The 14,510-nt window shown below is 40.5% G+C and overlaps 1 protein-coding gene across 1 annotated transcript; it reads left to right on the top strand.

Moving 5' to 3' along the window:
• The first annotated feature begins 1,669 nt into the window (after positions 1-1,669).
• LOC113171892 (E3 ubiquitin/ISG15 ligase TRIM25-like) lies at positions 1,670-13,088 on the top strand. Its single transcript, XM_026374630.2, has 2 exons — positions 1,670-3,625; positions 11,353-13,088. The coding sequence occupies exons 1-2, from the start codon at positions 1,952-1,954 to the stop codon at positions 12,985-12,987; spliced, it is 3,309 nt and encodes a 1,102-aa protein (XP_026230415.1). The 5' UTR covers positions 1,670-1,951; the 3' UTR covers positions 12,988-13,088.
• Positions 13,089-14,510: the final 1,422 nt, after the last annotated feature.

Genomic DNA, 14,510 nt, shown 5'->3' on the forward strand with positions numbered 1-14,510 from the left:
ATTCATACATTATCATTTACTTTGATTTGCAAACACCACCATGACATCTAGTGGGGAAACGCTGCTAACACTGTCTGCTACCTAAGATTGTTTCATACTGACTGCACAGTTTTTACATAGTCAATTCTTTTTCTTAAACAACCAGCTGGATGCACAGATGCTTTAAACCTCAGTGAAGTCAACAGCAGGTTAACTCCAACATTACACACATGGAAGACAAACACACAGCTGACTTCATCTGCTGCATGGCCCGAATTGTTATTTTCAATAGACCAGATGTAGTTTTGGCTTCAGATATACAGTGTTAACGTATTGTAGTGGAAAATGGAAAAGCAAACACAGGAAAACACTTTAAAATCTTATTTCACATTCATTTATTTCAGCTGTGAAAATAGAAATAAACATGTTTGTGGTCTTGTGGTTTAAATATCAGCAGGTGAAGTTCACACACCAAGGAGAATAAACTGTATGAGAGACCAGGATATTTCCACGATCAGCCTGGTTCTTCATTCTTCAAAGTTCCTCATTTTATCATCTTGTTGGTTAAATTTTAAAAGCTGCTAACAGTTTATTTATCTTGCAGCTTCAGAAATGCTGATCTCAGTCTTATGAATATAGGTCCACTGAGGAGCTTGAAGTTTGCAGTAAAACACCATCAGTGTTGTTTATGATGGTTTCACTCAAAAACTTGTAAGAACTTAAAAATTCAGCTTTGTTCCAGTTAATTCTTTACTTTAATTCCTGTCTGTGTATTTTATGGGAAGTACTTTTTTGTCATTTTTAGAGAACCTCTAAACATAGAAATGAAGAATTTACACCTTAAAATCTGAGCTGATCATCTGGAATGAATCAAACCCTGATTAACCCCTTTTCTTCCTGCTCTCTCTCATGTCGTCCATAGGAAAATCAAACAGGTTATGATTTTCTGATTAAGTAAAGACTGTTAAATCAAATATACATTAATTGAGCTTTATTAAAAAACGCATTTTATGATTTTGTTGTAATCATAGACAACTCATGTTTGATTCAAACGATGACACAAAGTCTGAGTTTCTTCAAATTACAGTATTTAGCATCATTTAACATGTAAAGTGATGGAAATTACAAAGATTATACTTAAAGGAACAATATGTAGCACTGACACCAAGTGTTTCAAAGCGGTACTGCAGAACAAATTCAAACTATTTGACAGAGCTGAAGCTCAAAATTTGGTGTAAACAGCTTCTGACAAGCTTTTTTCTTTCAGCTGCAGTAATGTTAATGTGAAACTTATCAATTATGACGCACTAAAAACATTCAAGGAGAAAAACAGCTGTCAGTTTAGTTTGATGGTTTACGGTTGGTTCTGTCAGTACAGTTTGTCAGTGAATCCACACTGGTCTATATTTGTATAGAAATAATAAAGTGCTGCTGGTTTCTGTGTTATTTTATCTTGACCTCCTGGAATGAAATGAGCAGCTGACTTGTTTTAGGTTCAGAGATCATGTCGTTTCCTAGTGTGTAGTTCATGGTACCTTTATTTAAAGTGGAATGAATTTACTGAGTCATTAGACTTTAATGAATTAAAACAAAGTAAAATAATGAAAAAAAAAACATTTTAACAAAAATCTAGTTTTTAATAAAATGCTCAGAAACATGTAAGAACACAACAAATTGTAAAACACACAGTTTCTCTCTAAAACCGCTCCTGTTCCTGGAATGAACCAAAGCCTGATGACCCTCCCTTTACTTCCTGCTCTCAAACACAGTGAGCTCCACTCTGTCCATTTATTTCCTTGTTCCCTCCTCTTCAGATCTACAGTTTGAGGATGGGTGGAACCAACATGTGGTGAAGTGTAAGAGCTGACAGACTCCATTCACTGCACAAACACATGTTGTTGAGATCAGAGCTCAAACTAGTTTCACTTCTAACAAAGTGAAACTCAGACAGTTGTTGACACTGAGAGGTGAAATGGCGCAGAAAGGAGTTCAGCTGGACCGAGAAACTATTTCTTGTTCCATCTGTCTGGATCTACTGAAGGATCCTGTGACTATTCCCTGTGGACACAGTTACTGTATGAACTGTATTAACAGTTTCTGGGATGAAGAGGATGGTAAGAAACTCTACAGCTGCCCTCAGTGTAGACAGACCTTCACACCGAGACCTGTGCTGGTTAAAAACACCATGTTAGCAGTTTTAGTGGAGGAGCTGAAGAAGACTGGACTCCAAGCTGCTCCTGCTGATCACTGCTATGCTGGACCTGAAGATGTGGCCTGTGATGTCTGCACTGGGAGAAAACTGAAAGCTCTCAAGTCCTGTCTTCAATGTCTGGTTTCATATTGTGAGAAACACCTTCAGCCTCATTATGATGTAGCTCAGTTAAAGAAACACAAACTGGTGGAGCCCTCCAAGAAGCTCCAGGAGAACATCTGCTCTCGTCACGATGAGGTGAAGAAGATGTTCTGTCGTACTGATCAGCAGTGTATCTGTTATCTCTGCTCTGTGGATCAACATAAAGGTCACGACACAGTCTCAGCTGCAGCAGAAAGGACTGAGAGGCAGAGAGAGCTGGAGGGGAGTCGACAAAAACTCCAGCAGAGAATCCAGGACAGAGAGAAAGAGGTGAAGCTGCTTCAACAGGAGGTGGAGGCTATCAATCACTCTGCTGGTAAAACAGTGGAGCACAGTGAGAAGATCTTCACTCAGCTGATTGGTCTCATTGACAAAAGAAGGTCTGATGTGAAGCAGCAGATCAGATCCCAGCAGGAAACTGAAGTGAGTCGAGTCAAAGAGCTTCAGGAGAAGCTGGAGCAGGAGATCACTGAGCTGAAGAGGAAAGACGCTGAGCTGGAGCAGCTCTCACACACAGAGGATCACAACCAGTTTCTACACAACTACCCCTCAGTGTCAGCACTCAGTCAATCTACACACTCATCCAGCATCAATATCCGTCCTCTGAGATACTTTGAGGATGTGACAGCAGCTGTGTCAGAGCTCAGAGACAAACTACAGGACATTCTGAGGGAGACATGGACAAATATCTCACAGACAGTGACTGAAGTGGATGTTTTACTGTCAAATCCAGAACCAAAGACCAGAGCTGGATTCTTAAAATACTCACAAGAAATCACACTGGATCGAAACACAGCAAACACAAACCTGTTATTATCTGAGGGAAACAGAAAAGTTACAGTAATGAGTGAACAACAGTCTTATTCTAGTCACACAGACAGATTCACTGAATGTTTGCAGGTCCTGAGTAGAGAGAGTCTGACTGGACGTTGTTACTGGGAGGTGGAGTGGAGCGGGACAGGAGGAGTTCATGTAGCCGTCGCATACAAGAATATCAGCAGAACAGGGAGCTTGAATGAATGTGGATTTGGATTCAATGATAAATCTTGGTCATTAAGATGTTACAACAGCAGTTACATATTTCTGTACAACAATATCCAAACTCCAGTCTCAGGTCCTCCGTCCTCCAGAATAGGAGTTTACCTGGATCACAGAGCAGGTGTTCTGTCCTTCTACAGCGTCTCTGAAACCATGACTCTCCTCCACAGAGTCCAGACCACATTCACTCAGCCTCTCTATGCTGGACTTGGGCTTTTCTCTTATGGAGACACTGCAGAGTTCAGTAAACCGAAATAGACAGAAGTAATGTATTTAATGTTTAATCTTATTTCTTCCTCATGTTTTTGTGACATTACTTCACAGAAATCAGTCAAATCAAACAAGAATTGTCAGAACATCTTTATTATCTCATCATTTCTTGATTCTTGTTGAATTCATTGAGTTTGAGCTGTTTCCTGTGTTTAGTCATGAAGGATATCACTGCTCATGACAACTTTTCTTTCCTCAAACTGACATTACTCCACATGACAATAACTTCTCTCTGCTCATAACGTTTGTTGAATATTTCTTTGAATGGATTTGTCTGCTGATGTTTTTCTTCCACTGCATATGAACAGAAATCACAACAGATTTCTTAGAAATCCAACCTAGAAATTGATGGTTCTTTATCAAAGGGATGTTGTTCTGAACATTGTGTAAATTGAAATGGAGTAAATTTGACAGATGTAATAAAACAGTAAAAACTGTGATGACAAGAAGTAAAGATGCTGTTTATCTTTTGTTCCCATAACTGAGAGTCTTCATTAAACCAACTCTATGAATGAAGTCGATCTTTACATGAAACCTGAAAAACATGTTAAGATTAAATGTAGACAATGAATCAAACTACCAGCTTTAATGAGCAGCGTCAGTAAAATACATTGTGTAGATGAATTAGTGACGTTGTACTTCAGAAACAGTTTAGTAACAAGAGTATTAATTGAGTTGATTAGTTTTTCTACATTCCTGCAGCATTTGTTACTCTATTATCAGCTCTTGTATTGTGCTGCTCAATACACATACAGTAGGTGTTATTTCTCTAGTTTTATACATGGAAATGATAAAAAATAGGACTTGAGGGAGCTTCTCAGCGAGACCAAACATTTTTTTTACTTGTTAAAATAACAACAGACTACATTTAAACAAGTTTATTGTTGCAAATAGATAAAAAATAAAGAATCTTAATTTCAATTGAACTGTGTTTTTCACTCACTGAGCAGTTTATTTAGTGAAAATACCAGAAAACGGTCAGGCATGTTTGGCGACATACATAAATATTTTGTTGAGATAAAACCTCCAAAACCCAAAGTATTTAATAGTAATAGCTATGATAAAGGCAGAAATTTGCACATATTAGACTTTTTTCCTTACAATCTAGCCACAGGGGTTGCAAGCCAGTGACTTCTGTGCCGGTCCCAAGCCTGGATAAATAGAGAGGGTTGCGTTAGGAAGGGCATCCAGCGTAAAAATTGCCAAAATAACCATGTGAATCATCCACAAGACTTTCATACCGGATCGGTCGAGGCCCGGGTTAACAACGACCGCCACCGATGCTGTTAACCTACAGGGTGTCGGTGGAAATTGGACTACTGTTGGTCGAAGAAAGAAGGGAGGCAGAAGGGTTCGTGGTCAGAGAGAGAAGGGAAAAGGCAGGAACATAGGTTTGAGAATAGGGACTCTTAACGTTGGCACAATGACAGGGAAAGGCAGAGAGCTGGCAGACATGATGGAGAGAAGGAAGGTAGATGTTCTGTGTGTGCAGGAAACAAGGTGGAAGGGCAGCAAGGCACGTAGTATCGGAGGAGGATACAAACTGTTCTACCATGGTGTTGATAGGAAGAGAAACGGGGTAGGAGTGATCTTGAAGGGGGAGTTTGTGAACAATGTTCTAGAGGTGAAAAGAGTCTCAGACAGGGTGATGAGCATAAAGCTAGAAATTGAAGGGGTGATGGTGAATGTAGTCAGTGGGTATGCTCCACAGGTTGGCTGTGAGTTAGAAGAGAAGGAGAGATTCTGGAGTGAGTTTGATGAGGTCATAGAGAGTATCCCCAGAGGAGAGAGAGTTGTTGTTGGAGCAGACTTCAATGGGCATGTTGGTGAGGGCAACAGAGGTGATGAGGAGGTGATGGGCAGGTTTGGTGTGAAGGAAAGGAATCTGGAAGGACAGATGGTGGTGGACTTTGCTAAGAGGATGGAAATGGCTGTAGTCAACACCTACTTCCAGAAGCGAGAGGAACATAGAGTGACATACAGAAGTGGAGGTAGGAGCACGCAGGTGGACTACATCCTATGTAGACAAGGTCATTTGAGAGAGGTTAGTGACTGCAAAGTGGTGGTAGGAGAGAGTGTAGCCAGACAGCACCGCATGGTGGTGTGTAAGATGACTCTGGAGGTCAGGAAGAAGAAGAGAGGGAAGACAGAAAAGAAGATCAAGTGATGGAAATTAAAGAATGAAGAAACTTGTGAGGAATTCAGACAGAAGTTGAGACAGGTTCTGGGTGGTCAGGAAGAGCTTCCAGATGACTGGGAAACTACAGCAGAGGTTATCAGGGAAACAGGTAGGAAGGTGCTAGGTGTGTCATCTGGAAAGAGGAAAGAAGGTAAAGACACTTGGTGGTGGAATGAGGAAGTACAGGAATGCATCCAGAGGAAGAAGTTAGCTAGAAGGAAGTGGGATGTAGAAAGGACTGAGGAAAGTAGACAGGAGTACAAGGAAGCGCAGCGTAGAGTGAAGAGGGAGGTGGCAAAGGCCAAACAGAAAGCTTACGATGAGCTGTATGACAGGTTAGACACAAAGGAAGGAGAGAAGGACTTGTACAGGCTAGCCAGACAGAGAGATAGAGATGGGAAGGATGTGCAACAGGTAAGGGTGATTAAGGACAGAGATGGAAAGGTACTAACAACCCAGGAGAGTGTGCAGAAAAGATGGAAGGAGTATTTTGAGGAGCTGATGAACGAGGAAAATGACAGGGAAAGAAGGGAGGAAGATGTGGATGTTGTGGAGCAGGAAATAGCAGAGATTGGAAAGGATGAAGTTAGGAAGGCTCTGAAAAGGATGAAGAGTGGAAAGGCTGTTGGTCCTGATGACGTACCTGTGGAGGTGTGGAAGTGCTTAGGAGAGGCAGCAGTGGAGTTTCTAACCAGTTTGTTCAATAGGATTCTAGAGAGTGAGAAGATGCCTGAGGAATGGAGGAGAAGTGTTCTGGTTCCGATCTTTAAGAACAAGGGTGACACGCAGAACTGCAGCAACTATAGAGGAATAAAGTTGATGAGCCACACAATGAAGCTGTGGGAAAGAGTAGTGGAAGCCAGGCTTAGGAAGAAGGTGGAGATTTGTGAGCAGCAGTATGGTTTCATGCCCCGTAAGAGCACCACTGATGCTGTTTTTGCTTTGAGAATGTTGATGGAAAAGTACAGAGATGGTCAGAAGGAGCTGCATTGTGTCTTTGTAGATTTAGAGAAGGCGTATGACAGGGTGCCGAGGGAGGAGCTGTGGTACTGTATGAGGTCGTCGGGAGTGACAGAGAAGTACGTCAGAGTGGTCCAGGACATGTATGAGAGAAGTATGACGGTGGTGAGATGTGCTGTAGTTCAGACAGAGGAGTTCAAGGTGGAGGTGGGACTACACCAAGGATCAGCTTTGAGTCCCTTCTTGTTTGCTATGCTGATGGACAGGCTGACAGATGAGGTCAGACAGGAATCTCCCTGGACAATGATGTTTGCGGATGATATTGTGATTTGCAGTGAGAGTAGAGAGCAGGTGGAGGAACAGCTAGAGAGGTGGAGGTTTGCTCTGGAAAGAAGAGGCATGAAGGTCAGTCGTAGTAAGACAGAATACATGTGTCTGAACGAGAGGGATCAAGGTAGAAGCGTTAGGTTACAGGGGGCTGAGGTGAAGCAGGTGCAGGAGTTTAAGTACTTGGGGTCAACAGTTCAGTGTGATGGAGAGTGTGGAAAAGAGGTGAAGAGGCGAGTGCAGGCAGGTTGGAGCGGGTGGAGGAAAGTGTCATGAGTGTTGTGTGACAAAAGAGTGTCAGCAAAACTCAAAGGAAAGGTCTACAAGACAGTGGTGAGACCAGCCCTGCTCTATGGGTTAGAGACGGTTGCAGTGAGAAAGAGACAAGAGGCTGAGATGGAGGTAGCAGAGATGAAGATGTTGAGGTTCTCCTTAGGAGTGACGAGGTTAGACAGAATAAGGAACGAGTACATCAGAGGGACGGCTCACGTTGCCTGTGTTAGCGACAAAGTCAGAGAGGACAGACTGAGATGGTTTGGACATGTTCAGAGGAGGGATAGTGAGTATATTGGTAGAAGGATGTTGGAGATGGAGCTGCCAGGCAGGAGGACAAGAGGACGACCAAAGAGGAGATATATGGATGTTATAACAGAGGACATGAGGTTGGCTAGTGTTAGGGTAGAAGATGTTCATGATAGAGTTAGGTGGAAAAGGATGATTAGCTGTGGCGACCCCTGATGGGAAAAGCCGAAAGAAGAAGAAGAAGAAGACTTTTTTTTTTTCCTTACATTTTTTAAAAGATGAGTCTTTTTCCTTTGATAATAGCACAGTGAACACTTCAGACTTGTATCTGCAACCAGTTGGACCTTATCGTAGGTTTATATCTACATGTGTTTGTATTATTATTTTTGCTTCAGCTTCCTAATACAAACAAAAGGACCAATCTAAATTTTAGTTTTATTATCAGTTCCTTTCTATAATAACTGATTCAGTCCTGATGCTGCAAAACACAGGCAGGACTGTGTTTTAATGTGCAGCTCAGGAGTTGCTAGAGAGAAAGATCTGACAAAGTTATGTGACATGAAACTCCAAAATGAGATCCCATGATTTGTTGGGGAATAGCAGAGCACACATAAGTAAATCAAGTGCACACCTGCACAGAAACATTTCCATAAATGCAGACTCCCAGCTGAGATGTGCACATGGTTTCTGTCTTTTTCTGTAAACCTGTGGATGAAGTGACACATTATTTACCCGGAGCCACAGACTTTGAGCTGTGGGCATCAACAGTGCATTCAAACGTGCAGACAGAAGAACGTAAAGCAGTCAGTCTGTGTTTTTTTGTTATTATTATATTTGTTAATACTCTTGGCTTAGATGATCACATTTTATGACATGATGTTCCAAAAGGTTCACATACTTTTTCTTGCCACTGTAAATGCAAACGATAACAACTGATGAACGTATGATGTAGACGTAAATTATCTCTTAAAGAATCAACATTGACTGGAAGAACTCCATTCACTAATATGAATTGATAGAAAGTTTTAATCATCGGCTCAGAGATGAGTTTACAATTCATATGAATGAACACTGAACACTGGTGCTGATATTCAAATTAAACCATCAGTATGTGAACGACTCCACGTGCAGGCTGCTCCAGCTCTTTTAAAGACTTTTATTAATGTTATTAAGCTTAATGAGGAAAATTCAGTAAGACCCACGATGGGAAAATTTGTTTTGTCCTGATTGAACTGATAATTGTAAGTTAAAGACAAACAAAAGAGAAAAACCACATTAATGACTCTTTCCAAGTTCAAGAATTCACTTTCTCTCCTGTTTTTTTTTCTGATAACAGAGGTTGTTTGAAAATCTTCAATATTCTTTCAAATGGCATTTTTATGTGTGAAAATCCCTCTTAACTGGACGATGATGAGAACTGCTGCCACTCTTTTAAGTGGGAACTGTGTGTTCTGGACATTTCAATGTGTGTACGCTGGTTTCTCATCAGTCACAGCAGCACAGGAGGTTGTGTTTTGTGGAAACAGACAGCTGTGCAGCATTTAAATGCAGTGTCACATAGGTGGAAATGAAAACGTCGCATTCTTCAGTAGCTTCCTGTGTGAAGATGACGTCGATTATAAAGAGATTCAGTTCACATCTTTTCCTCTCAGTGGTGAATGTTGTTCATCCAGTGAATGACTTTCACAGATGGACTTCAGGTTTCTGACTCTGCTCCTTGAAGCCTTTAAAATCCTCAGTTTGTTGAGATTCACCATCCCTGATACGTTCATTCATACATTATCATTTACTTTGATTTGCAAACACCACCATGACATCTAGTGGGGAAACGCTGCTAACACTGTCTGCTACCTAAGATTGTTTCATACTGACTGCACAGTTTTTACATAGTCAATTCTTTTTCTTAAACAACCAGCTGGATGCACAGATGCTTTAAACCTCAGTGAAGTCAACAGCAGCTTAACTCCAACATTACACACATGGAAGACAAACACACAGCTGACTTCATCTGCTGCATGGCCCGAATTGTTATTTTCAATAGACCAGATGTAGTTTTGGCTTCAGATATACAGTGTTAACGTATTGTAGGGGAAAATGGAAAAGCAAACACAGGAAAACACTTTAAAATCTTATTTCACATTCATTTATTTCAGCTGTGAAAATAGAAATAAACATGTTTGTGGTCTTGTGGTTTAAATATCAGCAGGTGAAGTTCACACACCAAGGAGAAAAAACTGTATGAGAGACCAGGATATTTCCACGATCAGCCTGGTTCTTCATTCTTCAAAGTTCCTCATTTTATCATCTTGTTGGTTAAATTTTAAAAGCTGCTAACAGTTTATTTATCTTGCAGCTCCAGAAATGCTGATCTCAGTCTTATGAATATAGGTCCACTGAGGAGCTTGAAGTTTGCAGTAAAACACCATCAGTGTTGTTTATGATGGTTTCACTCAAAAACTTGTAAGAACTTAAAAATTCAGCTTTGTTCCAGTTAATTCTTTACTTTAATTCCTGTCTGTGGATTTTATGGGAAGTACTTTTTTGTCATTTTTAGAGAACCTCTAAACTTAGAAATGAAGAATTTACAACTTAAAATCTGAGCTGCTCATCTGAAATGAATCAAACCCTGATTAACCCCTTTTCTTCCTGCTCTCTCTCATGTCGTCCATAGGAAAATCAAACAGGTTATGATTTTCTGATTAAGTAAAGACTGTTAAATCAAATATACATTAATTGAGCTGTATTAAAAACACATTTTATGATTTTGTTTTATTCATAGACAACTCATGTTTGATTCAAACGATGACACATAAAGTCTGAGTTTCTTTAAATTACAGTATTTAGCATAATTTAACCTGTAAAGTGATGGAAATTAAAAACTGGAAGATTATACTTAAAGGAACAATATGTAGCACTGACACCAAATGTTTCAAAGCGGTACTGCAGAACAAATTCAACATTTGACAGAGCTGAAGCTCAAAATTTGGTGTAAATATCTTCTGACAAGTTTTTTTCTTTGAGCTACAGTAATGTTAATGTGAAACTTATTAATTATGACGCACTAAAAACATTCAAGGAGAAAAACAGCTGTCAGTTTAGTTTGATGGTTTATGGTTGGTTCTGTCAGTACAGTTTGTCAGTGAATCCACACTGGTCTATATTTGAATAGAAATAATAAAGTGCTGCTGGTTTCTGTGCTATTTTATCTTGACCTCCTGGAATGAAATGAGCAGCTCACTTGTTGTTTTAGGTTCAGAGATCATGTCGCTTCCTAGTGTGTAGTTCATGGTACCTTTATTTAAAGTGGAATGAATTTACTGAGTCATTAGACTTTAATGAATTAAAGTTAATAAAATACTTAGAAACATGTAAGAACACAACAAAGGGTTAAACACACAGTTTCTCTCTAAAACCGCTCCTGTTCCTGGAATGAACCAAAGCCTGATAACCCTCCCTTTACTTCCTGCTCTCAAACACAGTGAGCTCCACTCTGTCCATTTATTTCCTTGTTCCCTCCTCTTCAGATCTACAGTTTGAGGATGGGTGGAACCAACATGTGGTGAAGTGTAAGAGCTGACAGACTCCATTCACTGCACAAACACATGTTGTTGAGATCAGAGCTCAAACTAGTTTCACTTCTAACAAAGTGAAACTCAGACAGTTGTTGACACTGAGAGGTGAAATGGCGCAGAAAGGAGTTCAGCTGGACCGAGAAACCTTCTCTTGTTCCATCTGTCTGGATCTACTGAAGGATCCTGTGACTATTCCCTGTGGACACAGTTACTGTATGAACTGTATTAAAACCCACTGGGATGAAGAGGATGGTAAGAAACTCTACAGCTGCCCTCAGTGTAGACAGACCTTCACACCGAGACCTGTGCTGGTTAAAAACACCATGTTAGCAGTTTTAGTGGAGGAGCTGAAGAAGACTGGACTCCAAGCTGCTCCTGCTGATCACTGCTATGCTGGACCTGAAGATGTGGCCTGTGATGTCTGCACTGGGAGAAAACTGAAAGCTCTCAAGTCCTGTCTTCAATGTCTGGTTTCATACTGTGAGAAACACCTTCAGCCTCATTATGATGTAGCTCAGTTAAAGAAACACAAACTGGTGGAGCCCTCCAAGAAGCTCCAGGAGAACATCTGCTCTCGTCACGATGAGGTGATGAAGATGTTCTGTCGTACTGATCAGCAGTGTATCTGTTATCTCTGCCCTGTGGATCAACATAAAGGTCACGACACAGTCTCAGCTGCAGCAGAAAGGACTGAGAGGCAGAGAGAGCTGGAGGGGAGTCGACAAAAACTCCAGCAGAGAATCCAGGACAGAGAGAAAGAGGTGAAGCTGCTTCAACAGGAGGTGGAGGCTATCAATCACTCTGCTGGTCAAACAGTGGAGCACAGTGAGAAGATCTTCACTCAGCTGATTGGTCTCATTGACAAAAGAAGGTCTGATGTGAAGCAGCAGATCAGATCCCAGCAGGAAACTGAAGTGAGTCGAGTCAAAGAGCTTCAGGAGAAGCTGGAGCAGGAGATCACTGAGCTGAAGAGGAAAGACGCTGAGCTGGAGCAGCTCTCACACACAGAGGATCACACCCAGTTTCTACACAACTACCCCTCAGTGTCAGCACTCAGTCAATCTACACACTCATCCAGCATCAATATCCGTCCTCTGAGATACTTTGAGGATGTGACAGCAGCTGTGTCAGAGCTCAGAGACAAACTACAGGACATTCTGAGGGAGACATGGACAAATATCTCACAGACAGTGACTGAAGTGGATGTTTTACTGTCAAATCCAGAACCAAAGACCAGAGCTGGATTCTTAAAATACTCACAAGAAATCACACTGGATCCAAACACAGCAAACACAAAACTGTTATTATCTGAGGGAAACAGAAAAGTTACAGTAATGTGGAAACAACAGTCTTATTCTAGTCACACAGACAGATTCATTAATTATTATCAGGTCCTGAGTAGAGAGAGTCTGACTGGACGTTGTTACTGGGAGGTGGAGTGGAGCGGGACAGAAGGAGTTTATGTAGCAGTCGCATACAAGAATATCAGGAGAACAGGGAGCTTGAATGAATGTGGATTTGGATTCAATGATAAATCTTGGTCATTAAGATGTTACAACAGCAGTTACCTATTTATTTACAACAATATCAGAACTCCAGTCTCAGGTCCTCCGTCCTCCAGAATAGGAGTTTACCTGGATCACAGAGCAGGTGTTCTGTCCTTCTACAGCGTCTCTGAAACCATGACTCTCCTCCACAGAGTCCAGACCACATTCACTCAGCCTCTCTATGCTGGACTTTGGCTTCCTTATGTTGGAGACACTGCAGAGTTCAGTAAACTGAAATAGACAGAAGTAATGTATTTAATGTTTAATCTTATTTCTTCTTCATGTTTTTGTGACATTACTTCACAGAAATCAGTCAAATCAAACAAGAATTGTCAGAACGTCTTTATTATCTCATCATTTCTTGATTCTTGTTGAATTCATTGAGTTGGAGCTGTTTCCTGTGTTTAGTCATGAAGGATATCACTGCTCATGACAACTTTTCTTTCCTCAAACTGACATTACTCCACATGACAATAACTTCTCTCTGCTCATAATGTTTGTTGAATATTTCTTTGAATGGATTTGTCTGCTGATGTTTCATGTTCACATACTTTTTCTTGCCACTGTAAATGCAAACGATAACAACTGATGAACGTATGATTTAGACGTAAATTAGCTCTTAAAGTTTAATTTGTTTTCATGAATGAATCAACATTGACTGAAAGAACTCCATTCACTAATCATCGTTTTAATTTGAATTGATAGAAGGTTTTAATCATCGGCTCAGAGATGAGTTTACAATTAATATGAATGAACACTGAACACTGGTGCTGATATTCAAATTAAACCATCAGTATGTGAACGACTCTACGTGCAGGCTGCTCCAGCTCTTTTAAAAACCTTTATTAATGTTATTAAGCTTAATGAGGAAAATTCAATAAGACCCACGATGGGAAAATTGATCTTTTTTTGTCCTGATTGAACTGATGATTGTAAGCTGAAGACAAACAATAGAGAAAAAACACATTAATGATTCTTTCCAAGTTCAAGAATTCACTTTCTCTCCTGTTTTTTTCCTGATAACAGAGATTGTTTGAAAATCTTAAATATTCTTTCAAATGGCATTTTTATGTGTGAAAATCCCTCTTAACTGGACGATGATGAGAACTGCTGCCACTCTTTTAAGTGGGAACTGTGTGTTCTGGACATTTTAATGTGTGTACGCTGGTTTCTCATCAGTCACAGCAGCACAGGAGGTTGTGTTTTGTGGAAACAGACAGCTGTGCAGCATTTAAATGCAGCGTCACATAGGTGGAAAAGAAAACGTCTCATTCTTCAGTAGCTTCCTGTGTGAAGATGACGTCGATTATAAAGAGATTCAGTTCACATCTTTTCCTCTCAGTGGTGAATGTTGTTCATCCAGTGAATGACTTTCACAGATGGACTTCAGGTTTCTGACTCTGCTCCTTGAAGCCTTTAAAATCCTCAGTTTGTTGAGATTCACCATCCCTGATACGTTCATTCATACATTATCATTTACTTTGATTTGCAAACACCACCATGACATCTAGTGGGGAAACGCTGCTAACACTGTCTGCTACCTAAGATTGTTTCATACTGACTGCACAGTTTTTACATAGTCAATTCTTTTTCTTAAACAACCAGCTGGATGCACAGATGCTTTAAACCTCAGTGAAGTCAACAGCAGGTTAACTCCAACATTACACACATGGAAGACAAACACACAGCTGACTTCATCTGCTGCATGGCCCGAATTGTTATTTTCAATAGACCAGATGTAGTTTTGGCTTCAGATATACAGT

The sequence above is a fragment of the Anabas testudineus genome, chromosome 17 (genome assembly GCF_900324465.2).
Source record: "Anabas testudineus chromosome 17, fAnaTes1.2, whole genome shotgun sequence".
NCBI classification, from domain to species: Eukaryota; Metazoa; Chordata; class Actinopteri; order Anabantiformes; family Anabantidae; genus Anabas; species Anabas testudineus.

Excerpts from the sequence above, each read along its gene's own strand:
- LOC113171892 (XM_026374630.2), top strand. The coding sequence starts at position 1,952 with ATGGCGCAGAAAGGAGTTCAGCTGGACCGAGAAACTATTTCTTGTTCC. Across the intron at positions 3,626-11,352 it reads CAGAGTTCAGTAAACCGAAA|TGTTCCATCTGTCTGGATCT; the intron begins TAGACAGAAGTA and ends GAAACCTTCTCT.